The sequence below is a fragment of the Vidua macroura genome, chromosome 2, assembly GCF_024509145.1.
Source record: "Vidua macroura isolate BioBank_ID:100142 chromosome 2, ASM2450914v1, whole genome shotgun sequence".
In the NCBI taxonomy this organism is placed as follows: domain Eukaryota; kingdom Metazoa; phylum Chordata; class Aves; order Passeriformes; family Viduidae; genus Vidua; species Vidua macroura.
The window spans coordinates 92,814,397-92,841,146 of NC_071572.1; the positions used below are offsets into that span (position 1 = coordinate 92,814,397).

The 26,750-nt window shown below is 43.0% G+C and overlaps 2 protein-coding genes across 6 annotated transcripts in view; one reads left to right on the forward strand and one right to left on the reverse strand.

Moving 5' to 3' along the window:
• The window catches only part of PAN3 (poly(A) specific ribonuclease subunit PAN3), a 78,863-nt gene extending 75,914 nt beyond the window's left edge, over positions 1-2,949 (forward strand). For 4 of the 5 annotated variants that reach the window (XM_053971961.1, XM_053971962.1, XM_053971963.1 and 1 more), the window contains one exon: positions 3-2,949. In XM_053971961.1, the coding sequence (XP_053827936.1) occupies positions 3-143 (141 nt within the window). In that variant the 3' untranslated portion in view covers positions 144-2,949. The remainder of the gene's footprint in view (positions 1-2) is intronic. The other variant, XM_053971966.1, reaches the window with a different exon arrangement.
• Positions 2,950-4,355: 1,406 nt separating this feature from the next.
• FLT1 (fms related receptor tyrosine kinase 1) overlaps positions 4,356-26,750 on the reverse strand; it is a 107,849-nt gene continuing 85,454 nt past the window's right edge. The window contains exons 18-30 of the mRNA XM_053971968.1: positions 24,242-24,346; positions 21,624-21,737; positions 20,727-20,815; positions 18,804-18,963; positions 18,289-18,386; positions 17,642-17,764; positions 16,438-16,549; positions 14,717-14,816; positions 13,272-13,377; positions 13,048-13,178; positions 12,567-12,648; positions 11,629-11,720; positions 4,356-6,268 (exon numbers count right to left, since the gene is read on the reverse strand). Of these exons, the coding sequence (XP_053827943.1) occupies positions 6,064-6,268; positions 11,629-11,720; positions 12,567-12,648; positions 13,048-13,178; positions 13,272-13,377; positions 14,717-14,816; positions 16,438-16,549; positions 17,642-17,764; positions 18,289-18,386; positions 18,804-18,963; positions 20,727-20,815; positions 21,624-21,737; positions 24,242-24,346 (1,517 nt within the window). The 3' untranslated portion in view covers positions 4,356-6,063. The remainder of the gene's footprint in view (positions 6,269-11,628; positions 11,721-12,566; positions 12,649-13,047; positions 13,179-13,271; positions 13,378-14,716; positions 14,817-16,437; positions 16,550-17,641; positions 17,765-18,288; positions 18,387-18,803; positions 18,964-20,726; positions 20,816-21,623; positions 21,738-24,241; positions 24,347-26,750) is intronic.

Genomic DNA, 26,750 nt, shown 5'->3' on the forward strand with positions numbered 1-26,750 from the left:
AGTTAGATGCTGGTGTGCCAGAAAAAATAAGCCTCATTTCCAGAGATGAGAAGAGTGTACTTGTGGTAACTTACAGCGATTTAAAACGCTGCTTTGAAAATACTTTTCAAGAACTGATTGCAGCCGCAAATGGTCAGTTGTAGTATTTGCTGAAAGCATGCAGGACATTGCTGAGGAACTTAACCTATAGCAAATTGCACTACAGCTGAATTGTTGTTGTCATCTCATTTCACATTTGGGAAACAAACAGGAGATGAGCAAAGCTGCTTGCACTTCAGTCAGGTACACTGTTACTTGAAGGGAAGAATGTTTCACTTATCCTAGAGCTAAGGCTGCCATTGGAGGCTTTATCTGTGAAGAATTTATTTTAGATTAAGGAACACATCAGGTGCATGATGTTCCTACTTTTATTTTTTCCACTTGTATATGCACTAATTTTAATTTTTTTAAGACTTTTCTGATCTCTGAAGTTTTGCCACATTGTATACTTAAGGGAAACTCTTTGCAAGGACATTTCTGGGATACATTTTTGTCACTGAGGATATAGCAAAATTTATTCATTTTTGATATTATTTGCACCCAGAATAGCATAAAGGACCAGGTAAATAATTTAATAGAAATTGTGTTCTATTAATGACCGTTTAGTTCGTAACCTCTGTAAAAGTGTGTTGTATGCAAGCTCTGTATGCCACCCACTGTTAGTTCAAAGAAATATGAGAAAAAACCAACTTTTTAAAACCAGTCAACTGAAATATTGGTGAATTGACTAAAAAGGAAAGAAAGTCCCCTGTCATTTGATTTAAACTTTGTCTAAGCGAAGTGACGAAAACAGCATAATGGGAAACATCTTTAATTTAAGGAGCATATCAAACTTGCTCTAAACACAACCAGCGCCTTTTAAAAACTGTTTGTACATTTTCCTGGTAGTCAGAAGCATTTACATTTATGCAATTTTTTTAATAGATTTTTTTTTTTAAAGAAATTGTTTAAATGCCTGAAGTTTCAGGAGTGTATTACTTTAGGTTATTTACAGTATAATTTTTGTATAAAGTTCTGTTCTTTGAACCACAGCTTTATTATGGTACGCTACACTGGATACAGATACAAAGACACTGTTAAAAGAAGATTAACTAAACACAGCAGTTGTCTGGCATCAAGAGCTTTTCAAGTTTTACAGCCTGAATCTGGAGGGATAATGATCTGCTGTGCCTTTGCAGTCACTGCTTAGCCCAAAGTAATATTACTTTTGCTAATACTCAACACATGAATATTCCTGAAGTAATTCAGTTTCAAAAGTCTGGAATTTTGCTCCTCAATTACCTTTCTAATTTTTGGACATGCAGTTGTCTCCAAACTTGGGTATTCATGGGATTTCTAGTTAAACACCTACACTTTGATACTGAAGACTGCCAAATATGTAGGAATTTCCTTTCTTAAAGCAGTAGTGAAGACTGTATCTGTCCTTCCCAGCACTGAATGTTTTAATAGCACTGGGTGCTCACCATGAAGAAAATGTGGAAACTCAAAAGGTCAGGACAGACTCTAAGCACTTGCAACTGATGTTACTGACATCAATTTTAATGATTCTCAATATTTGTAGTTTTCAGAGAAGTTTTTAATATTTCTCTGTCCACTTTTATAAGCTTTAAAATGATTCTCCGCCTTGAGACTTGCATCAAGAAAAAAGCAACTCTCTTCACATCGAAAGCTTTGAAGACTAGGGACATGCTTTACACATTTTAGAAAATGTGGTTGAATCCACATTAAGTAGCATCAGTTGTTGAGTTTAAAAATCAATTATTGTTGCAATTTTAAAAGGAACATAATGTTTAATATTCAAACGATAACAGTTGCCAGAATGTTCTTTTTAATATAAAAGGAACAGGAACTTTGAAAAGTGAACATGCAGAACAGTCTTTTATCATTAGCTCATGTATTTGAGGAAGAGCAGCTGTCTTTTCTATGTTTTTTGACAAATCATATTGTAATTCTTTTGTACAAAAAAAGAAGTACTTGTATTCTAGAAGAAATATGGAATGCTTAATTTATAAGCGGGCTGAGGTTTTTTCCAGTATTGTTTTCTTTGAAAATGAAAGGGGATCATCTGTTCAGTTGTGGGGTTTGGGAACCTTTGAAAATTTAATTTGTGGACCAATATTTTTTGGAGTGTAAGGCAGGGGTAAAATAGGGCTTGAATTCTCATCCTTTTTAGACCAGCACACCCTCTGCAAGACATGTCTAAATTGCAAACCTGTATGTATTTGCATAATGTCAGTTTGCTTCAGCCCCTAGTAACCTCAGGACTTGGTTTAAAAATAAAAAGGTAGACAGCTAATAAGTTTTCATACATAATGTCAGCCAGAAAATATTTGGTGTCAGGTAATACATAAAATTAAAAAGAAGTTGAGCTTTGTTTTCTATTTATTTTATTTGGTCTGTATTTGGGAATGATTTGAACAGTCTGAAGTTCAGCTTGGGTGTTTTTTTGGGGAGAGCCCTTCTACCCCATTTTAATTCCATTTAGAAGGTTGTCCTAAAGTTGTAGTTTCATCCATTCATAGGAAGAACCGTGTAACTGTATTTAAAAGAAGAGTCACCAGGATGTGCCCTCCCAGATGGGAAATTTATTTCTGACCTTCCTATTTTTTACAGCTAAAAGCACAGAAGGGACAACCTTTAAAATCATCTGATGTTGGTCATTTTAATTTTTGTACCTGTTTTAAATTTTGTTGCTGTATTTACTATATTGTAAATATTTTGTTGAGGGTACCTATGTATTTTTGATTTGCCCTTGTTTCAGTAATTCAGGTGTCAACTGCTTCCCCTAAAAAGCACCAGTATGTTAAGTTCTAATGTCATGATCCCAGTATGTGTTACTCATCTTTAATCCTGTTTTCATTGTTCATGTGTACAGCAGTATTTTTAATAAAGAATACCAGAAGTAACGTGGCCTTATTTTGACATTGTGAAGTTCTGAATTTGGATGCAGGGCTTTTCAACTTTGGTGGAGGAATTTTATTTCATTCTGTCTCATATTTCTTTTGTATTCATTCTGTCTGCAATGCAGAGTTTAAACAAATAGGAGTCACAAATTGTGTTTAGTGCTTGCCACTTAAAGTGTATCAGATGTCTTAAAACTGAGATATATTGTTCACTAGAATTGTATTAATGCATATTCCCATAACTCCCAAGTCAAATCCCATCTGCATCAGTTTGATCAGGTCTGCTCTCCTCGACAAGCCCTACTTTTGAAAACTCTGCTCAAGTACCCTTACTTCCATGTTTCTTAAGCTTTTTCTGCTCAGTAACAAAGTGTATTAATTTCTCTGAGAGTTTGCACATGGAGTCACAATAACTTCATTTCACAGAATATTTTTCCAGATTTTTAACCAGCGAAGGTTCAATGTTTTTTTGGTGGGATAAAAGTCTCCTGTATCCATCCAATGCTGACCATGCTTATGGAAGATGTAATTTTGTGTAATATATTGTGGATTGTCAATAATCCCTGCAAGTATTTAACATGGAGTCATTATTGCTGAAATTGCAGTGTTTTAGGAATGTTATTATATAAGCTGCATTGTTTGATTGATGCACATATCCAGTCTCCAGTTTCCTCCTTAGTAATGTGCAGCAACAGCTACAGAACTCCTGCAGCAATTGATGATCCCATTGTGTTCTACTTTCCCAGAGAAAGTTTAATCTCCACTTCCTTCCAGCACTTGGAGAGCCCCTCAGATGCCTGAATGCTGTTTAGCAGAGAACACTTGATGGAATATCTCTGTGGAGGCAGCATCCCCAGCTTCGGATGGATGGGGTGGGGATGTGGGGATTCTCTGAAGAAAAGAGTCCCTACCCGGGCCTAAGGTGCTGCCTGCTGTCACAGTAGCTTCAGAACAGGCTTTGGTGGGGACACCTTAGCTCTGTTTGCTGTCCTTTTCTCTGGTGTGCATCTTCTAGCTGCTGAAGAAACCAGGAATGGTGGGGTGGTTGGGTGGACGTTTGTCTCCATGTGCTGTTTTGTCTTCCCCCACCATGAAACCTTGCCTCTCCCAGAGGCTGAGTTGAATTTTTGTCTCTAGACAGCAGTAAGCTCTTCCTAAATATGCTGAACCTAGGGGATGTCACCCACATAGGGAGCAGTGACAGGTGTCTGTCACTGTAGCTGGTTTGTGGTGCAAGAAGTGTGCCTTCCTTCTGTGTGATTATTCCATGTTCTCCTTTGCTTACAAAATCAGCCTGTGGGATGGATGTGTGCCAGATGTTTGTGCTGCCCAGTGTTAACTTGTGTGCCACAGCAGTCATTGACACTGGCAGAACTCTTTTTTTTTTTTTTTCAAAAGCAAACTTTATTATTTGAATTTAGTAGTCAAACACATTATATAAAGACAGAAAATGCAAGACAAAATAGGAATTCTTCACATCTGAAGACACTTGGGGGTTCATACAGAAGTAGTCCAGTTTTCTTAAATATTTATGCACAAAAGCATATTTATATATTTACACTGTGCAAACACGTCCTTTGAGATGCATCATCCTCTAACTATTCTCACTCAGTTCTAGTAACAAAAGAGTACTGAAACTTTTGTCTTGATCAAGGTCAAATGTACTTTACCAACAAGAGACAGTGCAATAGATACCTAAAACTGATGATCTCTTGTGCAGAGATACTTAGCTCAGAAGTAGTAGTACATATTTATTTTGCTTGAATATCAAAGATAGTTTTTATTTGTAAATATGCAAAAGGTCATTTGCCTTAAAGTCTGTTAGTGGGCTCTTTAGCTGAATTCTGAGAGAACAAGAGATCATATAACATGTAGCATTTGAGTTAATACATATTTTAGTGGACTATAAGAAGCTGACATTGGGCTGTAATTAATTTGGCAGATATCAGTGCTACTGTGTTAAATGTCCAACTCCCATTTCAGTACTGCATTCAGAGGTAAAAGGGAATGGGTGCATCCTAATGCTTCTTGAGCAAAGAACACTCATGACCTTTCTGAGATGCTATACAAGAGTCTGCTGCAAATGAATGATACATTTTTATTCCTCTACATACTGGTAACTTAAAATGGAAATTTAGGTGTCTTCATAGAAAAGCTGCCCTAACTTTACGATTGTCTTGTAATTTCTAACTAATGTCTTCAAACTCTGTAGTGATCAATTAAAGTTTGTGCAGTCTAGCCATCCTGTCTTTTCAGACAGATTTCCATAAATAAAATATAATCAGTGTAGTGTTAGAAGGTCCGTGAGGTTTTGTGGACAGAGCTTGGCTTTAACCTATCTACCTTGTTGTTTGGTTCCAGTGTGTGCATGTTGGCTTACTGACAAAAGTGCAAAACTTCAGTATTTACTTGATTTCAGCAGGATTGTCCAAACCGAGTTGGTATGTATTCCCTGTTGTTACAGCCCTGGATCTGGTCTTAGCTCTCTATCCTTGCCAGTTGTGTTTAGCAACACATTTTAAATTCTTGCCTTGCAAGGCTCCCTACTGCGTCTGCCATCTGGAGCAGTAAGATCCATATAATGGCCCATTCCCAATTAGCTTATTGAGCTTCCCTAGAGCATCAGCACTCCCACAAGTTTCTCAAAGTAGTTTTTATAAAAACTACAGTTTGTGGTCTGTTTCTAGTTTCTATCTTCTTGAAGGCTCCTTTATTTTCCAGCACAGCACATACCCCAGCCATGAGATGCAAATACCTCAGTGCCTGGTGCAGATTCCCGGCTCTCTAGGGCTCCCAGCTGCCTCTCCCAGTCAGGACAGAAGTGACTGAAGTCTGAGTAGAGGCTATAATAATGGCCTTCCAGGTTTTCCTGGATGCAGAAGCACTCAGCATTTTTAGCGAAAGCTATTGGTGTTGAGCATTTGGGAAAGTAAAGGTTTAAGCAATAATATTTTGCTGTATTTTAAATATGTGTGCTGCAGTCTGTAGAAAAGCAGATCACTGGGATTAAGCCAATGATAACTGTTCAAGTTTTATGATAATTAAAATAATTTGGGTCAGAGTTTTTAAACTGACAGTGTTTCATGAGAACCTGCATGTTTAGATCTTGGCCTAGAAGTACTTAAACTGGTGGCTGAGAATAGTGGACAACAGAATTGTAGTCGGGAGGAGGAGAACGGCTGGCAGTCATTTTCTCCAGCATCGCATAACCACAGGTGTGTCTTCTCTTGGAGTCACTGAGCTGGTCACAGCTGAAACTGCAGAAGTTTCTTGGCTTGGTTATTCCAGAAAGCACTGACTCCTTGCTCCTGCTGGCACCTTTAATGCTGTAATAGAGCAGTGTGATTGTGAGCTTTCTTAACATGTTTTGTTTTAGTGACTTGAGCAAAGCTAGGTCACAAGTTAATTCTTACATGGTGGCAAGGGCACTGATGCCGATGGACTCGCTCAGTGGGAGTGCAGAACAGAGGAATGAAGGAGCCCTGCTGTGTTCCCTGTGAGTCCCCTTTAAACAGAGGTGCTGGGAGTGAACATCGCTGTTAGAAGTGTTCATGCATTGTATCAGTCTTGCTGCTTGAGGGGAGTACTGGGTTGCTCAGCCTAAGCTCTAATTGCTCATTTGTGGCACATGCTGGGGAGTGAAACTTTATTGCAGGGTGGAGTAGTGGGGAGTGTCTGGCAGCTCTGCTGGTGTTGAGGCACTGTATCCCCACATCTAATGTTTCTTCATAAGGGAGCAGGGGGTTTTGAGCAGGAGTGATGGAAGGTCTCAAACCTTGAGGCAAAAGTAGAAAACTACTAGTGTAGGTGTTCCCAAAGCCTCATGCTGGGATGACCTTCTAATACAAAGGGCTGATGTTTGTGAGGAAGGGCATGAGGTCTGGCTATCTGCTCTTTTTTGTGTCGGAACCCAAGGTGTCCCTCAGACACTCTTGGATGTTCCGGGTCCAGGTCAGAAGCCTCTGAGACCCTGGCAGGCAGCCAGAAACCCCTGTGGTTTTGAATTTGACCCATGGAACAATTTACCAATTTTGCAGGAAGAACAAGAAATCACAAAAGTTTAAATATTATAATAGAAATAATCACAAAGTAAAAGGTAGGATTTTTGAGTGCTGTACAGGGGAGTTTTAAGCCTTGTACAGAGGGCTCTGAGTTTTGTACATGGGGGTCAGAAGTTCTAAGATGGAGGGATTTGGGTGTGCCCTGTCCTCCTTCTTTCTCCTTCCTAACCCCCATGTTCATGGTGATGTTGGCACTCACAGATTAGTTTAGAGTAGAAAGTCCCTGTTCAATATAAGTGGTAGGCATTAGGGAAAAACTATAAACATTTAATACGTAATGTGTGATATAAAAGATGGCACCAGCCCCTTGGGTGGGGGAGACAGAGAGAGACGCAGAGGGAGAAAGAGTCAGAGACAATACCAAGGAGTCTGTGTGCCTTGAAATAACATGCAATAAACTGCCTTGAGACCAGATGACTGAAGACTACCGAGTCTTTCTTTAAAAGCACAGGTTAGAGGAGAGACTTTACCACCACCGAGGGTCACCCCAGTCTGGGGGTGACTCTGACATTTTTGGCTTCTTTGTCAGTTGCCATGAACTGATGGTTTGAATTAGAATTTTCCTGTCCCTTAAAAGGACCAGTTACCCTGTAGGCTGCCTTTTATAAGATATGCTTTACTAAGAGGGATTTAATGTCTTCTGGGCAAAACCACTTTTAAAGGCATTGTTTGCCTTACGGCACTTTCTCACCCATATTCAGAGATCACAGTGCTTAAAAGGGCTCTTTCAGTAATGAAGAAGATTAGGGCAAAGACAATTTTTACACCATGGAACTTGGATGCCAAAGATTTATCTGTAGACAAAGGACAAGCCAGAGCATTTTTCCATTACTGTTTACATCTGAATTCCTAAAGTAAACATGCTGGACCACAGTGTCTAAAATTAGATTTCCTCCCCTGTATTTTTATAAGTTCATGGACAATCCAGTCCTCTCCATTTATAAGGTCAGAAATGTTGACAGCCCTAGTCTTGAATTGTAGAGAAAACATGCGGAGCATTGTTGAGGCTTGCAGAGCCCAGAGTTTTGCTTTTCATTTTATTTTGCACAGTTACGGCTTTTAGTCAAACTACAGAACTAGTGGCACAGGACCACTTGTGATTGCAAGTTCCTCTTAGATGTTACAGTTTCTCAAATTCTTAACTCAGAAGCCTTTGTGGTTTTTTAAGGAGTGTGGTCCCTGTCTTCTGTCCTACTGTAGGAAATTGGAAGGTCTCCCTAAGAAGACCACCCCATTTCATTTATTAGTAGATGAATGGAGTTCCTGAGGAGTAGCCCTTGTGATGAGGATTGCAGATGCATCTCATATTTTTATATTGCGTCTGTTGGCAGATGGAGAAGTACTTGCCTTGGGATAAATTCTATAACTATGACAAGGTTAATAACAGATGCAGTGGACTTTTTGTGATGGGTTTAAAGAGAAATGCCTCTGTGAGTCTTCAGGAGCTGGCAAAAGTGGAGTGTGCATGACAAGTTGTAAGTCTAAAAACTGTCATGCTTTGATCCTTTCATCATCATCAGGCTTTAGCATCCTGAGATTTTTTTTGTGAGCTAGACTTGGCTTCTGCTTTAATAAACCTTTATACTGGTAGAGCTTCATCTATTAATTTTATCTGGAGTGCACTGCTGTACCTGGGCATGCATTCCCGCAAAAAACTTTGAGGGAGCTCAAAGGGTTTTGGCATCTGTAGTCAGGCTTCATTTTGAGTCTGAGTTGACACTCAGTAAAGGCTTCTGTAGCTGTGGACTATCTTCTTGCCAATCTAGGAGTGTAAATTGGAAACTGTGTTTAGTTGGTCTTTAATTGGGATTGTTTGTTGGAGGAAATGGCTGCTGGTTTCTTGCCATGCTCAGGACCAGAGAGAGGTTAGAGGCTGGCTGCAGCTCTTGAGATGCTTGTTCCAGCTCACAGGAGGTGGAATTCTTGCTGTTTTTTTGGCTTTGTAATTTACACTGACTCAAGGGTTTGCCTCAGCCCAAGGATTTTGACTTACTTGTGTTGGGCATTTTCACCACTATTGAAAAGCTAGAAAAGGGTTGAACTTGAGATCCTTTCTACCTGTGAAGGAGCACAGCTCAGAAAACTGCCCCCAAATCTTTCTACTGGGGTCTTTTACCTGAGGCCTTATATTAGGAAAAACTTACTTCTCTTCCTGCTGTTCAGAATATAATTTTTAATCTCAGTGGCATTAGCAAGTCCAAGACACGTTGCAACCATTTCTGTTTCATGCTCCTGGCCACCATCTGGGCCTAAGGAGCTCACCAGCTTTGGCATTAGTGCCTTTCCCTAGGCAGGAGAAGTGGAAGCCCAAGAGGAGGTGCCTTGCCAGGGTCAGTGGGGTACCCCTGCACTCTCAGGTTGGCTCCCTGCTCTGCTCTGCCCTGGGCCTGGCTCTCAGCTTGGTCACACTGAGCAAGCACTACTGCACATGCTGGCTCTTTCCTGCAGTCAAGTGATCAGTTTCCTCTGACACAAACCCTGGGAGTGCTTCTGGAGACAGGTAGGGTGGTCTGGGTTTGGCTCCTTCCACACTATGCAGTTCTTCAGCTCTGCCCAGTCTGAATCTTCCAATGCTTTGTTACAGCGAAGGGATCTAACTGTAGGTAAGCTGCTGCCAAAGGGAGGTGAAATCCTTCCTCAGCCTGGTGCTGGCACCAGCAGCCCTGACCGTGAGCTGCTACTGCTCACTCGGAAACTGTTCTGACAATCTGGCAACCTGAATCAGCTCCCTGCAAGAAAAGCCAAGCCGAAATGTCAGCACAAGAGTGAGCACAGGAGCACAGAGCAGGATGCCTGCAATGCAAGGGAAGAAGCAAGACTGTACATCTGCTTAGATCAGTTTCCATGTCTCAAACCCCTCCAGGCTCCACCTTGCTCAGTACAAATTTTAGGGATATTTATTTACTGCTCCAATTAATTTTAAGTAAAGGATTCTTAGCTAAGATGCTACCACTTTTAGGAATGTGTGCAGACTGAAGAGTCACTGCCTGCATTCACATCCATGAGTGCATTTTGGCACAGCGCTACAGTGCCACTTGTTTAGCTTGCAGGCCAGATGACCTTGTATGATCTCAGTCAACCACTCTGTTTTCCCAAGGATTTACATTTTAGCAGCCACTGTTCAGTTCAATTCTTTTTCTTATCCAAGCATTCCTTTTCCTTCTGCATTTGACAATGCCCCTTAAAGCACTTCCAGAGGGATGCTCGGGACATGCACCCTGCATTCCGTGCCATGCAAAGAAAAAGGCATTTCATAAATTTTGTCTGGGGAGGTTGCCTACTTGTCTGTGTGGCTGACAGCAGCCTTCAGAAATACACAGAGAAAAAATTAGTTAAACCACTTCTAGGGAACATTACATCCTTTGGAGCCCTGTAATATCCACACACTCTAAGCTTTCTAGTCTCTGGCTCCTCCAAAGACAGCATGCCACAACAGAGCTGAAGTACCATAAAACTGCTCAGGATTGTATTTTCTGAAAGGTCAAGGCAGGAGAAAGGGTTTCCCAGCATTTGTTTGGAGTGGCTTGTGTTACCCTGGCTTTGCCACACATGAGCAGCTTTGCCATTGCAGGCTGCTGCCAGCAACACGTTTACCCAGCCGTGCTTTCCAGTCCTGTGAGTGTGCGCGCTCTTCTACACGTATTTCTGTGCGTTCAACCAACACCCTCTGAGTCGCTGGAATTTTTCGTGAACGAGGCCTCTCTGCCTTGACTGCACGTTTCAGCCAGCTCTGATTGTTCTTTGAGACAATGCTACACCTCCCAGCCTGCCCAGCTGCAAGGCACTGACAAGTTTGGCGCTGGCAGGATGGCAGGCTGGCCTTGGCCTCCTGCCAGCATGAGATGAACGATGGGTTGGGTCTGGGCAGTCTCCAGGCTGGCTGAGAGCAGTGAGCTGAAAGCAGGACACTGCCAGCCTTACAGCGGCTGGGAACTGATACAGCGCCGGCACTGAGAAAATAAACGCTTCCCATTTACAGAGAGTTCATGTCAGTGCAACTCATTTCTTAGAGCAGCCCTAGTTCCCTGCTTGGGCAGCTGTCAGGAATTAGGTGGAGGAAGATGGCCAATATATTCAAGTGCTTAAAGGCAGGAAGAGAAGTGAGGCCCTCACATCCATCTATTGTAAAGTTGCCACTTTAGCATCCTGAGCCCATGGGTGTTAAATGGGCCGTGCTTAGCTGAGTCATGGAAAAGAAGGGCAAAAACAAGCACAGGGGGCCTTGTCCCAGCTGGGGTGCCCTTGGGACTTGCAGAAACAACTGCAAATCCTTCACAGCCACACGTTCCTCCTCCCCTATTATTAAGGGCTTGTTTCCTACGGTTACCTGCCTCCTACCTCAGTTCAGTGCTGACACTGGCATTAAATTGAGCATTAGCCGGATCAATAAGTGCTAATAAATCATATTGCTGATGTGCATCAAAGGGGTTGAGGGTTATTTGCTTCCTCAAACACATAGGTGTGGAAGATGATTGACTACTGATTAAACCAAGCAGGACACACCTCAGCAAGAGTTCGCAGGAACTGGGGCCACCTCAGCTACTTTCATAAGGCATGATTTAGCACAAGGAGCTTGACTTCTCCTTTGCCATCTAAAACCTGAGAAGGATATGTAAAATACAGACCCAAAAAGTGTCCATTTCTGCTTGCTGCCTGTCCATGTGAAGCGTTTCAGTTCTTCTGGAGCCAGCACCATCCCACTGTCTGCTTGATAATCCTTGAAGAAAAAAGAAAGATGCAGTCCTGTTAGGTGTTAACTGTATTTTACAAAGGACTCAGTTCCTCTTTGGTCTGATTTCCAGCATCCTTCTGGTCATTGATACTGAGATAGCTCCAGGAGACAGCAGCTCTGTGTACAGCAGTGCACAGGTATTTAATGGTGCCTTTCCAAACCACCCGTGCCTTGAGGTGCAGCAGACAGGTAATGTTAATGCAATCCAGGGTGCTGGAAGAAAAGTGTCTACATGCAGTTTGAGGCTGTGGCCAGCCACCAGTTCAACCCTGTGAGGACCACTGTGCCTTTCTCACCTCCTGCTGCTTGATGCCTTCTACTGAGTGACTAAAAGCTTGCCCCAGCCTCTTAGCCATGCCTGTCCCTACCAGGACTAGGTGTTTGTCCCATTGTTAGACATGGCTCCAGCTTGTCCATCTGCTAACAGGTCTTGTTCCTACCAAGAATCCTCTGATGGAAAAGGGACTCACAGTCCTCCTTTGTGCAGTACTATTCAGATGAAAATGCAGATCCAAGGGATTTTGTCTCTCCCACACCGGTGAGATTCAGGTGGGACTCTGGTAGCTATACCTTGCAGACCTACTTCAACTGACCACTTCTTGTCGGGGAAGGAGTGTTTGCAGCCCATGACATGGCCAGCAAGGATCTCTGACCCTAATCTGTAGGGTAGTGGGATAACCTCCTGTTGCAAATACAGCTAATCCTGCACCTTGTATCAGTTAGAGCTGACAAAGCAGTAAACCCCCCCCCACCAATCCTAATTATCCCTGTATAAATCTGTCACATAAATAAAAAATACATGGCATATCATTTGGCCCAGGAGTCACTTACATTAAATAGCGTTTCCTTCATGGGAAGCTCTTCAAATGTCTTTATACGCTGGGGGGGATTTATTTTGAAAGTGTTTATGTATCTGTTCAACAAGAGAAGGAGGACAATTTTTGGTGAGAGTATGAAGTGCACAAGCAGGAAGTGTTGGGTATTTCTCTGTTTCTTTAGGCAGTTCCTAGCTATCTTTGAGGTAGATCATACAAAAGGGACTTGTTAACCAGACCCCACCCAAATCTCACTCCCCAGTCCCCAGGTACGCACAGCTGTGCTTCTCACAGTGCCTGTGCCCTGTGACCTGCAGGTCCCCCTGGGCAAGGGCACTCCAAAAAGCCACAGCAGTGGGTGACTCAGTAACTGGTGGGACACTCAGGCCACCTGTGGGCTGTCTCTGAGTGTTTTCTCCCACCCAGGTCCAAACTGGGCTATGCAGTGAGCTACCACCCCCAACAAACAAACACAGTCTTAATCTTGCTGATCTCACCTGACATTTTCGGTGCTTCCAAAACTTGAGCTTGTAACAGGAAAATTTTCATTGCACAAAGGATCAGATGCAGGGGGAGACACACTTTCTGTTGTAAATATTGTGCTGAGGGGTATGTAGTCTTTACCTTCCTAAACGTAAACAAGAAATAAAAGCCTTATTCCTGCGTCCACATGGCCACTTGCCCCTACCTCGGTGACAGCATGCAGTTGTGACATTAATACCTGCTGGACATTTGCTTGCAGCAGGTCACCCAGCTTTTTCACCAGCTCGGAGAACCGTGGCCTGTCGTTGGGATTGCCCTGCCAGCAGTCCAGCATGATTTGGTAACTGTGAGGACAACAGCAAAGTGAGCACATGGTGGGGTTACAGCTCTGTTTGATCCAAGGCAGCGCAGTCTTTGACATCTTGTCATTGATAGACAGACATAGGTAGGTCACTCCTCAACCTGCTTGGTTTTACAAAGATTCTCTCTAACACCATTGAGCACTCATCCTAAAAGGAAAGCAGTAAACTTTCCACAAAAAAAGAAAACCTTCCTGCAGCATCCTAGAAGACCACATCAAAAGGATAATTGAGCCAACCAGTCATACTTCCTTTTTTTCATTCCTAATTAAGCATTAAACCTTTGTATTAAACATCTATTAACTGGCAATGTTTAGGTTAAAGTATCCTAAAGGCATCCTAAGATGACTTATATGGATGTGTCACTTCCTTGTATTGGTTGAGCCGAGCTTTCCTTCCTGCAATAAAATATGTGGAAGAGACAAAAAAAAAAAAAAAAAAAGCTCTTATCTACTGTCACTAGGATAATAAAATTAGTCAATGGGCAATACTCCCAGATAGGCATGGCTGGCTTGCATCCTTTTCTTCTGCTCGAACTATTTTTTTGTAAGTGTTGCTATTTAGAGTCGTGACATAGCACTTGGGAGGACACCAAGACACCCACATGTACTTGATTTTGCCTCCAGAGGTAAAATACCCTGGACATGTTCATGGTCCTCAATGATTTGTATCACAGGGTGAATGTTCAGTGTTCTGTATGTGCCTTCCCAGGCAAGGTGCTCTGTCCTGATCCACCTTGGTCTCCAAAAAGGTGTTGGCCATGCAGTACAGTAGCAGCTTGAGACTGCACCTGAAGGCAGGGGAGCAGGGAGTGATGGCTGACGTGGCAGTAAGGACTCAGACAACCCGGGTGGGGTGGCTGCGGGTCCCTGTCCCCTTCCCCTGCCATCAGACATGGTGTACAGGAAAGGGTGGACCCTCATTACCCGAGTGATTGCGAGGAAGCCTCCACTGTCACTTCCTAAGTCAAGATGATGTTAATAATGTCACATTCCTCCAGCACTTATCTCTGTGCATGTCGGTAAATATTAAACCTAGCCAGGAATGAATGACCTTCCTCCTCCTCCTCCTCTTCCTCCTCCTTGCTCAGCTTCCCTCAGAGCACTGAGTGATGTGCTGGGCTCAGGTTCTTGCTGCCCCCTACCCTCTCCTACCCTCTGGGAGAGCCAGGGGCCAGGATGGGGTGTGCACAAGAAGATATCAATGGAGGATTGGGTTGTTTTTCCTTAGGCTAGCACAGGGTACTTTTAGAGGCTGGTACATCCTCAGCAGGGCAGCCCGGGAGGGCGGGCAGTGGTACACAAGGCAAGCAAAGACATCTTACATCTCCGCAGTCGCTTGCTCTGGGGCTCGCATTCTTGTGCCTTCCTTCAGCCTGCTGCAGAAATCCTCGTCTATTTGGACTCCGGGGTAAGGAGAGGCTCCTGCAAGTGACATTGGGAGAATAGATACATGCCTTGGGTACCTGTGACCTCACTGTGGCCCTCTGCATCTCCCTCAATCGCTTGGGGTGTGCCTCATCAGGCTGCAGAGCTGGGGGCCAGGGGGTGCCCCCCTGCAGGGTCTGGCCCTTCTGGCTGCTACAGGCAGGGAATTACTGCTGGTTGTGCTCCAAGCCCCAGTCTTTGGAGGGGGGGTAAGATCAAGACCACAGCTATTGGTGGTGCTTTCCTGGCCTGAATAGAAAAAACGCACATGAATTTGATTTGAACACTATCCCTTGAAAAGCCAATTTGGACAACTCCAAATTCTAGTTAGCACAGTATTAACAAACCTCAAATGCCCAAAATCACCTTGAAAAAAATTGAAATCATTGTTTTAAATGAGGTCACAGTACATTTGCATTGCTTTTCTATTTTCTGTGTTTTTTCAGATGCAGCCTGATTGTATTGTTGGTCGTCTTTTTTTCTTTTTTTTTTTCTTTTTTTTTCTTTTTTTTCTGTAGACAAAAAAAAAAAGTCAGGAAAAGGGAAAACGAAAGGGGGATAAAAAAGGACCTTTCACAGAGTCAGAGAGTCACCAGGTTCAAGGAGCTGGGGCTTTAAGAAAAAAAATAGCAGGTATTATGAGGCTGACCATAAAATCACAAGAGCTGGCAGGCTGACCAACAACATGTATTTAAACTAATAAATGATTGATTGTCCTGAGAATTGTATAGTATTGTTTCCTCTACTGTTTGCCTCTTTTGTCAGCCTCTGTGTTGAACTCAATTAAGATTCTTCTATTCTGACAGTCATTGTTGTTCCCACTCAGTGTACATTTGTATCCTGCCTTTTCCACATGAAAGAAAGGGGAAAAAAAGGCTTCACCAGGTTTTAATTTCAGATTGCATGCTCTAGTTCATCCTGCAGCATCAGTGCAGATGCTTTTTGCCTGCTGTGTCCAGTAGCCTGGGTGAGGGGGGTGCTGGATCCCTCCTGGGCTGGGGGGACCTCCTGGACTCAGGCTGGCAAGGGGGGTGACAGGATCTGGGACATGCAAACTGTGGGTTTGGCCTCCTTGCTCCCACAAGAGGAATAAGAAGCTTTTGAGAGAGCACTCAGCTTATGGCACTCGGTGTCTTGAATGCTGTCTGTGGCACAGAGGTGGTGCCTGAGTCTTGGGCAGCTGATGACCCAGAATCACAGCTCTGTGTTATCCCACAGGTTTCCACATTCAATTAAAATGCTTTAAAATTGCCTGATTTTCCTGGCTAATGCCATCAGTCAGACAAAGCACTGTGACTGCTCTGGCTATGCTGCTCTGCTTCTTCTGCCAAGGCTTTCTACAGGGAAAAGTGAGAAGCTTAGGTATTGCCCATGGCAGAAGTAGCTGGTAAAGTTCTCAGACAGTTGTGCTATCCTTTGAGGCTTTCAGCTTGGCAAATGAGCTTTCAGCACTCTTAAAAGCACCAAAATTTCTAGTTCACAGGGGCATGATAATCCCTCTGCTTCTGATTTAGGTCTTTCAGAAACACCTGCCAAAAGATCATTGAAGGTAATGGATGTTTCTCCCAAGCTGCAGTCCCCACTCCTGTCAAGCTCCTGGGGTGCAGAGCTAACATACCCAAGGAAAATATCTCCCACAGCAAGACCCCGAAGGACCACACGTCACTTTTTGTATTGTAGATTTTATCAAATATGGATTCAGGAGCCATCCACTTGAGAGGAAGTCGAGCCTGGAGTAAAAGGGACAAATCTGACTATTATTTTCAAAGCCTGAAAGATTTTAATCATAGATGAATCAACTATATATTGTTATGTAAATAATTACCATTCAGGCAGGAACCTGTGGGATTTCCTTACAGGCAGTCAAGATAAACCCACCCTCATTCATACACTTAATAAATTGTTGGAGTAAAAGACTGTTTTTAAAAAACATGTGGCACAAAACACCAGACATTGGAAACCTGTGGCCAGGCCTTTTCTTTACAGGGATGTGGGAGTGTGTAGGAGCAGAGGTCTCTTGCCAGCATCATAGAGACAGGGCAGAAAGCCCTGCATCCAAGCACCAACCATTCTGTAATGATATTGGAAATATTCTGGGGGAAAATTTCAGAGCCAGAATTGCAGGAGCACATCAGCAACCCTCGAAACCCCCTCAGCACAGCTTGTTAGGGTCTCCTGAGCAGTACCAAAGCTATGTGAACATTTCCCAGCTAATTTGCAATGCTGTAGACCCTGGAAGCTATTTACAGATGTGGGAATAGCTGGCAGGTGGCTGAGACCTCCACAAAGAGACTTTCTGCATGACTGCAATGTCTACACCAAATTCCCATGGCATGGCTGGGTGCAAGTGCAGTTTGCTGGCCCAGCCCTTCACAGCAGGGCTGGCAGGGCAGTCACTGCCTGCTCTCTGCAGCAGGGGCAAAAAAACAACAAATAGGTGCTGGAGGAGCAATTCCTGCTCAGCTGCTCCACAAGGGTACCACGAGCACTGGGGGGGTACACACCTTCTTTTGGAGGGGCTGTTTTCCTTGAAGGAAGTTTACGGAGTAAGGGGGTTATGGTGAGCCAGCCAAGAAATGTCTAAAACCAAAGTATGAACAGGGCAAAGCTGTGAAGCAGTTAGCATGTCTAAGCCTTATGGCTGAGGATTGAAATGCTTCCCAGACCCACAACACATCTGGACAGCTCATCTTCACATAAAAACCATGACAGCTTTTGAGCTCTTAAATTCGGGAAATGTGAACGTTGACAGAACGTTTTGGTGGACAGTTTGAAATGACATGTTATAAACATTTGAGTAAATAAACAGCATCTTGACTTACATCTCCTTTTCTCACATAATCAGGATTCTTATAAATATCTCTTGCAAGGCCAAAATCACAGATCTTCACAACATTGTTCTCAGATAAAAGGATGTTTCTGGCTGCCAGGTCACGATGAATGCACTATAATAAAACAGTTTCACAATCAAATTGCATTTCCTTATTCCTGCCCACAAATTTCCTGTCTCCCATATCCTTTAAAAATGTATTATTATTATTATTATTAATAAATATAATTTTTAGAGAAGTTGCTTGTAGTTTACATGAAGTTACTGTAAACAGCAGTAATTATTTAAAAAAAAAAAAAATTACTAAGTCCAGAAAGTGACAAATTTGTAAGCCCTTTGACATTTGCAGGGAAAGAGCTGAATCATTTGGAGCTCCCTAATATATATTGAAATTAAGGAAAAACCTACCACACCCAAAAGATCTTGCCCAAATGAATGAGCTTGACCCACTGCCTTCAGTCATGATCCTGTGTTTATGGACTATGGATACTTGGATAAACACAGTTATATTTATAATGCCAAGAGGAAAACGGCTCTTCCTTTGGGACCTCTCCCAAGGAAGGTGTCACTACAATGTAGACATGATTTCACCTCTGAATCCTGTCCTTCTGCAGTGAAAAACCCTCAGTGCAAACTCACCTTTCTGGAGGAGAGGAACTCCATGCCTCTGGCCACCTGAAAGCTGTAAGAGATCAGGTCCTCCATAGTGAGAGGCAGCTTGTACAGGTCATCAGCATCTGCAGAGGTGGAAAGCAGGGTTTGTAACAAAGATAGCTCACAGGCAGTTGTTTTCCCCCTTTCTTACAGACCCCATTATTCCCATAAATTCAGTCTTTATGGAGGGGTATTTGAAGGTCAACCCACTGTCACTGAAAACAAAAATAGTGCTTGCTTTACACCCCATGCTTTGGACACTGCTGTGTTTTCCCCGCAGATAAGGAGCAGTCAGAACAAACAATCACACATTTTCCTGTCAGATTTAGTAACCCTGGAAATAATCTTTTTTTAAATCTTCTACCCTCTGGACATGACCCTCTGAGCATCTCCCACGGATGTTTATTAGGGTGATAAATGAGGAAAAAAATTTCAGGGATTCACAGTATGTTGTAAAAATATCACAGTCCGTGTAGGGACAGGAAGGAATTAATACCTACCCTCCTCGTCCTCCTCCACATCACTCAGACTTTTATCTTCCTGGAACCCAGAGCTCGCAAAGCTCTCCCTGCTGGTGACACTGGCCAGCCTTTGTTTTTTGCTTTCCACTGGCTCAATATCCTTTTTCTCTTTCATTTGCTCTCCCTGCAGAGAGGAGTCCTTCAAACAAAAAGAGAAGAGGTTCTACATCAGAGCAGTGGAGGGGGTGGGGAGGAACTGAGTCAGACTGCTGATGCCCTTCTGCCAGGCTGGTGGTCTCTCTCATGGGTGGTCACATCTCTCATGGGCAGGGGTGTCCAGTGCCACTGTGGCATGCAGGGGCTGGTGGCAGAGCTGTGCTCCACAGGTCATCATCCCCAGAGGGCAGAAATTTGGTGACTTGGAAGCACCAGCAGATGATTTTGGGGTAACCAGGGCAGTGGGCTCTCTCTGCCACAGTGAGGATTTGCAGGGTGTATGGATGGGCCTGTCTGCTGAGCTGTGCCTCATCTCAGCCTGAAATGAGACATCTGGAAGGGCCCATTTCTCTCCAGCAGACAGAGAAGGAGCATGAAGAAGTGGGTTGGGAAGGTTGTGCCCACAATGGAGGCATCGCAGACCTCTCAAACATCAGCAGCTTTTGGTCCCAACCTGCTTAAGACACCTGTCACTATGTCCCCGCACAGGATTTGGTATGGGCTTGTAAGCCCTTTCCATGAGGAGCAAGGGCACTTGGTGTTTGAAACAGCTGCTGTTGGAAGTGATTGCCTCTCTTCAATGCCTTAATCCAATACTTTCTTCTTATGGACAATCTTGTGATGGTTTAATGGAACACACACAACACTGTTTGGAAAAAGCTTTCTCACTGCTACCTGTGGAGCAGCCTGGCTGCCTGGCCATACTCTTGCCCCCTCTTACTTTTCCTCTTGTCCTGCAACCATCTGTATTCCCTGTGCATGCTGGTGCAGAGCCAAACTTCCACCTCCTTCCTGTCCAGGCAATATTCCCAAGAGTGCTGGAGCACTGGGTGTGGGAACAGGGTTTGGGAATGACTCCACTCAGCATGGACCCTGCCCAGCCATGCTCCCTGCTGAGCATCCCACTCCAACAGCCACATGTAGGAGGATCCAGTTGCTGTGTCTCATGTGGAGTACAACATGGACAGCCTTTCAGAGGGGGATGTCCTCTCGAGGGAGCTCTCCCTCAGATCCCTCCCGAAAAAAAAATCCCTGAGATGCTGCTGAATTTTTGGCACAGCTGAGCAGAGGTTTTGAGACCTGATGTTCTGTATCCAGGCTCCTAAGTCTCATGTCAGAGCCCTGGATCATTTGGAGGATTTTTTCTGGAACAATTTGAATTTTCTGGGGCATTTGGATTTAGGTTTGTAATAAGAAACCCATCATGAATTTGATTCAGAGGGCTGTGGGATGTGAGGACAAAACTCTAATTTCTTTTCCTCTTGATAGCTCTTCTCCTCACATAATAATAAGATTACTTGTAAATCTCTGAATATTAGGGTGTCTTGGGACATGAGATTTAATTGGTATAATTTTGTTTGTGCTCCCAGCAGTACTGAAATAAGTGGGCAAAACCACTTCCTTTGTCTTTGCTGACCTCAAGCTCACCAGGAATGGGTTCATCAAAAGCAGGGCAAGAGCACGTGGGGACACTTTGGATATGATCCACTTCCCCTCGCTGTAGATGGCTCCAGCCAAATTATTTACAGCAGTCTCCTTGCACAGTCAGGGAGGGAGAGGTGAATCCTTTCTTGGCACAACACATCCCACGCCAAATATTAATATAGGTCAGGTGAACTTCATCCAAAAGCCATTTCTCTCCTTTGGTAGAAGAGAGTCTGAGGAGACTAGCTCAGAGTTGACATCTACATTACCACCACTTACATAAAGCAAGATGAACCCTACCAGGACCATCTGCCTCCTCACCTTGTTAGGGCAGAAAAGATTCCTTTTGCTCTTCAGATAGTTTGATAAATTCCCGTACTTGCAGTATTCAACAATCACCATCAGAGGCCCTGGGCAATTAAATTAAAAAAAAGAAAAACAAAACAAAACAAAACAAAACAAAAAAAAACCAAAACATTTTAAGCAGCATAAAGCAATAAAAGGTGTCATCAGTTCTGAGAACTGCCCATAACTACATGCCCATAACTACAACCTGAGTCCAGAATAACTGGCAACTTGTCCTATGAACTAGAAGGCTGCTTGAAGGACACTGCACATAATCAAAACAATACTGCTTCTGGAAATTAGGGCAGGGCCTAATTTTGGAAAGCTGGGTCTTGAGTCTGGGTCCTGAGGGACACTCTGTTTCCTCTTCAGGCAGTTCAGACTGGAGTCTCACAGCCCACACACACTTGTTGAACTAAAATAGGTGACATATCTAAAACAAACAATATCCCATACTGGTCTTTTGATTTTCTTAGTGTGGTATCATGGAGGATTTTACAACAGCTGCATTGTGACTCATAGTTCAGGGCCAGAAGCTGATATCCCTTGTTCCCAGCCTCTCCAGATCACGTTTAACTTGAGCTTGAGCAGTGGAGTGAATGAGATAAAGGATAGCAAGTGGCATATTCCTAAATTCACACTTCATATATTAATACTAAAAGAGAGTTTAAAGAGTGGAAATGTTTAATCACTTCATTAAATGACTGAAAAGCTCTTTTTCTTTTCCTCTTTTTTTGTTTTTTCCACCAAGTACAGGATTAGCTTGAATATAAAAGTTCCTAACTTGGCCTCTGGATGAAAAACAACGTGGGTTGCTGGCTGTTATTGGGGGATAATCCAAACCCATTTTCAGAGCAGTGCAGATTTTTTTACCTCCATTTTTTGTGCAAGCTCCCAACAAATTCACAATGTTGAGATGATGACCAATGTGTATTAGGATTTTCAGCTCTGTCATCAGTGCTTTGTACTCACTTGCTGTGGCCCCTTCTGTAAATACAAAATAAAAAGTCAATGTGAAAAAGCAAAGTACTGGTCCTGCTGAGATTTACCACTTCTCGTTACTTTCCATTGAAATAATCTCCGTTACTGGATGTACTTCTTGTGCTGATGTTCTCTCTCTGTTCCTCCCTGCTCAGCATCCTCTTGGTTGCAATTAAACCCATAAAAAGAGTCAGGCACTCAACTTCCTCCCAGTAGACTCTATCCTATTCAGAACTGAGAGATTTTTTTTTTTTTTTACATGAATAGTTTTGACGTTTCAGCCACAAATTGAAAGAACAAATAAAAAGGGATTTCAAGATGGTAATTAATTCTATATAGAATTGGTTTCATTTGACCTGACTTCAGCTATCTAAGGGTTAACTAATCAACATTTTAAGGGATCAGTGGCAAGAGCAAAGTATTTCCAGAAGCTGATGCAGCCATCAAGTTTAGCTATCTGTATAAGGGAAAGATGAACTACCCCTGGGTGATGCCTGCCTGGTTCTGTTAATTATGTAGGAAGCATGGAGATAGACCAGGAAAGTAAATATTAACTGGTTAAAATGAAGTGAGTGCATCTCACCCTTACCAGTCATGGTCAATAATAATAGGAATTACATAAGAATTCCCTCAAATAGATCCAAAACATTCTATTTAGTGTTGAGTGAAACTTCTCATTCCCCCTGAACAAATTTTTTTCCTGCAGGATTTGATTTTGTTAAGAAAACAAGAAAAAAACATATTGCTTTGTGTAGACCCAAAAGGAATTCTTCAGTTTAGTGACACCAAGAGCAAGAACAGTCCTGTGGAAAAAACCCTCGAGCTGGATCTTAAAGGGCTTGATTTCAACATCTGAATGGAAACAGTTCTTCTTGGTGTCCCAGACAAAACTTGTCTTCTACTTGGTGATCCACTATTTGCTTGTATGGGTGGTGACACATCTCCTCCACTACATGGGAATTCTGTGAGGATAAGGCCTAATGAATGACTGCTGAGTTCCTGGATAATCTAGTGAGGACACAAGGAATGAGGCAGATTTCCCTGTGCTTTAGGTGAGATTCTAAAGATACCTACAGAGGATCTGGTCACCACTGGCTCTCTTCATTGTCAGCAGAGCTGAACAGGACTCAGCTCCCCATATACAGGAGTCTGCCTTGGGATGAACTGTTGTCTCTCACCCCTGCCAATGAAGGGCATTTGAGTGACTGACTCAGATACAAGCATCTACTCTGCACATGCACATGCGAATCCCATCAGGAAGACTTCTGGTAGCTGCCTTCTGCTCCCATCCATTCCAGGAGCACCCACTGCTTGTTGGTGGTGCTGGCTGGCACAAGAAGCCTGCTGATTTATATAAAGAAATCCTGAACCCAACAGTCCACTCCAAGGGTCAGAATTTACATGTAGACATCTCCTGACAAATGATAAGTAAGCATATGTGAAGCTGGGAGCCACTGGCTAAGATGGATTCATTAAAACTACCCCCGAACAGAGCCAATGGAGAGCATTGGGGTTCCAAGCCATACTGGCAGAACAGGGGATGTGTCCTGGCAGAGAAACAACACCAGAAAGGATTCAGGGATTAAGACAGATAAGCAGTGCAGCAGCATAAACTCCTGGGACAATGCAAAAAAAAAAAAAAAAAAAAAAGCCTGCTCTGATCCTTACATATATTAAGAAGGGAAAGCTCTTAGCTTTCATAGGAGGGATGACATGGGAGGGATGCCACCAGGACTCTGGGTTAGGGAATTCAATTACAGCTGCTGCAGGCTATGACTGAATATCATCCTGCTTGCTAACATCCCAAGCGCCCTCTTCAAATTAACGAGGGGGTTTTGTCCTTTCTGCTCCAATGAGAAAGGTGGCAGTGAATAGCTGGGGGATAATTTTACTTTCAGATGAGCACTGGTGTATAAAGAGTGCTGGCAAATCCATTGCACAACCTGGGTGTCAGCATCTGAAGCACTGTGTGATGAGCCTGTAGCTGGTTCAGAGGGGACACAGCTGCACAACACCACCAAGATTTAAACTGCTTAATGTGTTTAGCTTAATAAAAGGGCCTTCATGAAGAAAAATCATTATAAAATCTAATGGAGAAGGTTAGAATGAGATGCAAAAGTCAGTCATATGTGAATGAGACATAAGGCATCTGGTTTTAACAATAAGATGATCATTCCTTGGAATGAATGACCAAGGAAAATATGAAAGCTTCTATCCAAGTGTCTTTACATCAAGGTGGATACCTTATACTCCAGCTAAATTTCAATTACAGCATTTGGTATAGAGTCATAATGGTATGATGCATAATGGTATGATATTTTACTGAGAATGCAGTTCTTATTTCATAGTTCTGCCATTTCATTTGTGGTGGTCCTGCAACTTGATTTGTACACATTTTGGAGGCTTCAAAAAGTTATTGGGGAAAGCTTTTGCTTTTGGCAGAATTGTATTAAAAAATGCCCCACTATATAGGGCATCATTTTTTCCAATGCAGCTTTGCAGCAAGATACCTTTCAACATTTTCACAGCAACTGTTCTGCACGTTGGTGATTTCCTAATTCCAAAGGCAGATGCTTGTACCACCTTTCCGAAAGCTCCGTGTCCAAGAGACTTTCCTGTAAAGAGAATAAAGTGGGGAGAGACATCTTGGTAAAAAAAAGGAATCCCATCAGCAAATGGCTTCATAGATGATGAACTGAAAAATGTACTTTCCAATGAATCCCGTAGGTATATTTCCAACATATAGCTGGTTTAAGTTTTTTGGTTTGTTGGGTTTTTTTAAAAAGTAAGCAGCCAAACTAGGAGACAGTGTCATCAGAGGGAGCAAGTGATAGGAGTGAAAATGTCAATAAATAAATGCAACCATACTGTGGAGGTATACTAGCTTCAAACTTGATTTTTTCAGTCTAGCTCTGCCAGAGAAAGATTTAACTCCTCTTTTCCCTGAGCACACTGCACCATGCAGCAGCCTGTGGTGCTGCCAGTTATGTCCTTAATAACACAGACCCACTTGCCCTTTTACAATGCGTTCACATGGACAGCTCTGGCTGCCTCTGCCCTGCTACAGAGGCTGTCAAGGCTTGGTCAGGGAGATCTCATCAACATATCAGCTCTAGCAATAAGTTTTATTCCCAAGTAGCTTTTCAGATTGCTTCTGTGTTTCACTTTCAGCAGAACCCAGGTACCAAAGTGGCTAACAAGAGTATGGCAGCAGGATCTGCCATGTAGAGAAGAGCAGAAAATAACAGTTAGCTTTTCATATAAAAACAAAGTATCACATGTACCATATATTTGTTTCTCAGATATGCACATGTGGCATGACCATCTCCACAGGACAATTTCCTTTTCCTATGATGAACACCTGTTTGACTAGCTCTCATGTGGACATCTATCTTGTTGGTATCTGAGTGAGAGATTAATCCCACTCAGATACTTGCAAGGAGAGAAAAAGAGCTCTGTCTATAATAGTTTAAATCAATACTGCCTTTTAGGTCGCATCTAAACTGTAATTCTCAGTATGTCTGTCAGTAGAAGCAAATAACATATGTTATAAAAGCAATGGAAACATGAAGTGGAATATGCTAAGCCAAAAAAAAAAAAAAAAAACAAAACAGAAAATTATTTCCACCCTAGATGCACAAAAGCCTTGTCATTTTTTTACAGCAAATATAAACCACAAATAACTTGATCTACATGACTGAAAAGCATTAACAAACAGACCTTGGTTTGTGAAGGGCTTAGTGTTTGATAGAGAAATACAGATGAATCAGTGTGCATCTAAAAGCTACTGTCACCTTTTTCAGTTACTGCATATAGATTCTTCGTTCAGCAGAAGTGTAAGGGAAGCATCATTAAGACCCAGGTCGCAGTTTTCTTAGTGAATTGATGGTTTTAGTCCTTAACATTTTGACCTTCCATGGTTTCTACACAAAGAACTTGCAGTTTGAGGTCCTATGAAACCCGCCATACCTTTGTTTAATCCGTAGCTTTAATCTGTTTCCATTGCTGTTAATTCACTTCCCACATCGTGATAACCTACTTAGTCACCACTTGGAAAACACACCAGCTCATAAAGCTGCACAAAGCTGCTAACCTTTCAGAAAGGAGAATGAGCTCTGGAAACAGCACTTCCTTCTCTAAACAGTGGTGTGATTCAATGGGAAACTGCAACAATGCTCAGTCTTGCTGCTCTGCTGCTGTTTGTACCCTGCTGAATAGTAGCACAGGAGAGGGCTGCTTTAACTTTACATCACGTGCTCAAAACTCCACAGTTTAGTATGCAATTGTGGCTGTGGTTGTTCTTGCAAAAGTCCCTTCTGTTGACATTGCAAAGTAACTACAAAATTATTAATCAGAGTGATATTAAGTTGCCCAACTGTCTGAGCAGTCAGTTTGTCATAGCCTTTGAGCAGCTACACTGGATATGTTTGGGGTAATGCTCAGGTATGTAATGCTGCAGCATTTAGATCCAGACCAGTGAAGCAAAGTGCTCTACTTAAGTTTTCCACACTTGACTTGGATTTACTGGGCTGCTCAGAATGCATTAAAGTGAACATACGCCTCAGTCAAGGAGTTTTGGATCAGGAGATTTTCCTTTCAGTCCCATTTTAGCAGGGTCCTTCAAGCATGTCAGTTGCTGGAGCTGGAGCATTAGCAAAAAGCATTTGCAGACACCGCACCCCATGTCTGTGGGAAGGCACAGGCTCGAAAGTGTGCTCATTTCTCAGGTTCTTTGGCGCTGTTTGAGTCATCTGGGTTTTCCCCACGGGTGGCTTCACGTTTTCCATTATGTTTCACAGGACAGCTGTGCACGTGCAGGAGAGTGGGAAGTGCTGTGCTTGGTGCCAGCGCCGTGGGCTTGCAGTGCACAGGAGGGAGCGGACTCGGGAAGCCCGCTGCCACCAGCACCTGTGACACCGTGCTGGAGCGAGCCAGCAGCCACACTCCCCGGGCCCTGCATCCTGGCATCAGCACTGTGCCACCTCTCCAGATTGGGAAGGTCAAGTCCAAGCGGAAGGG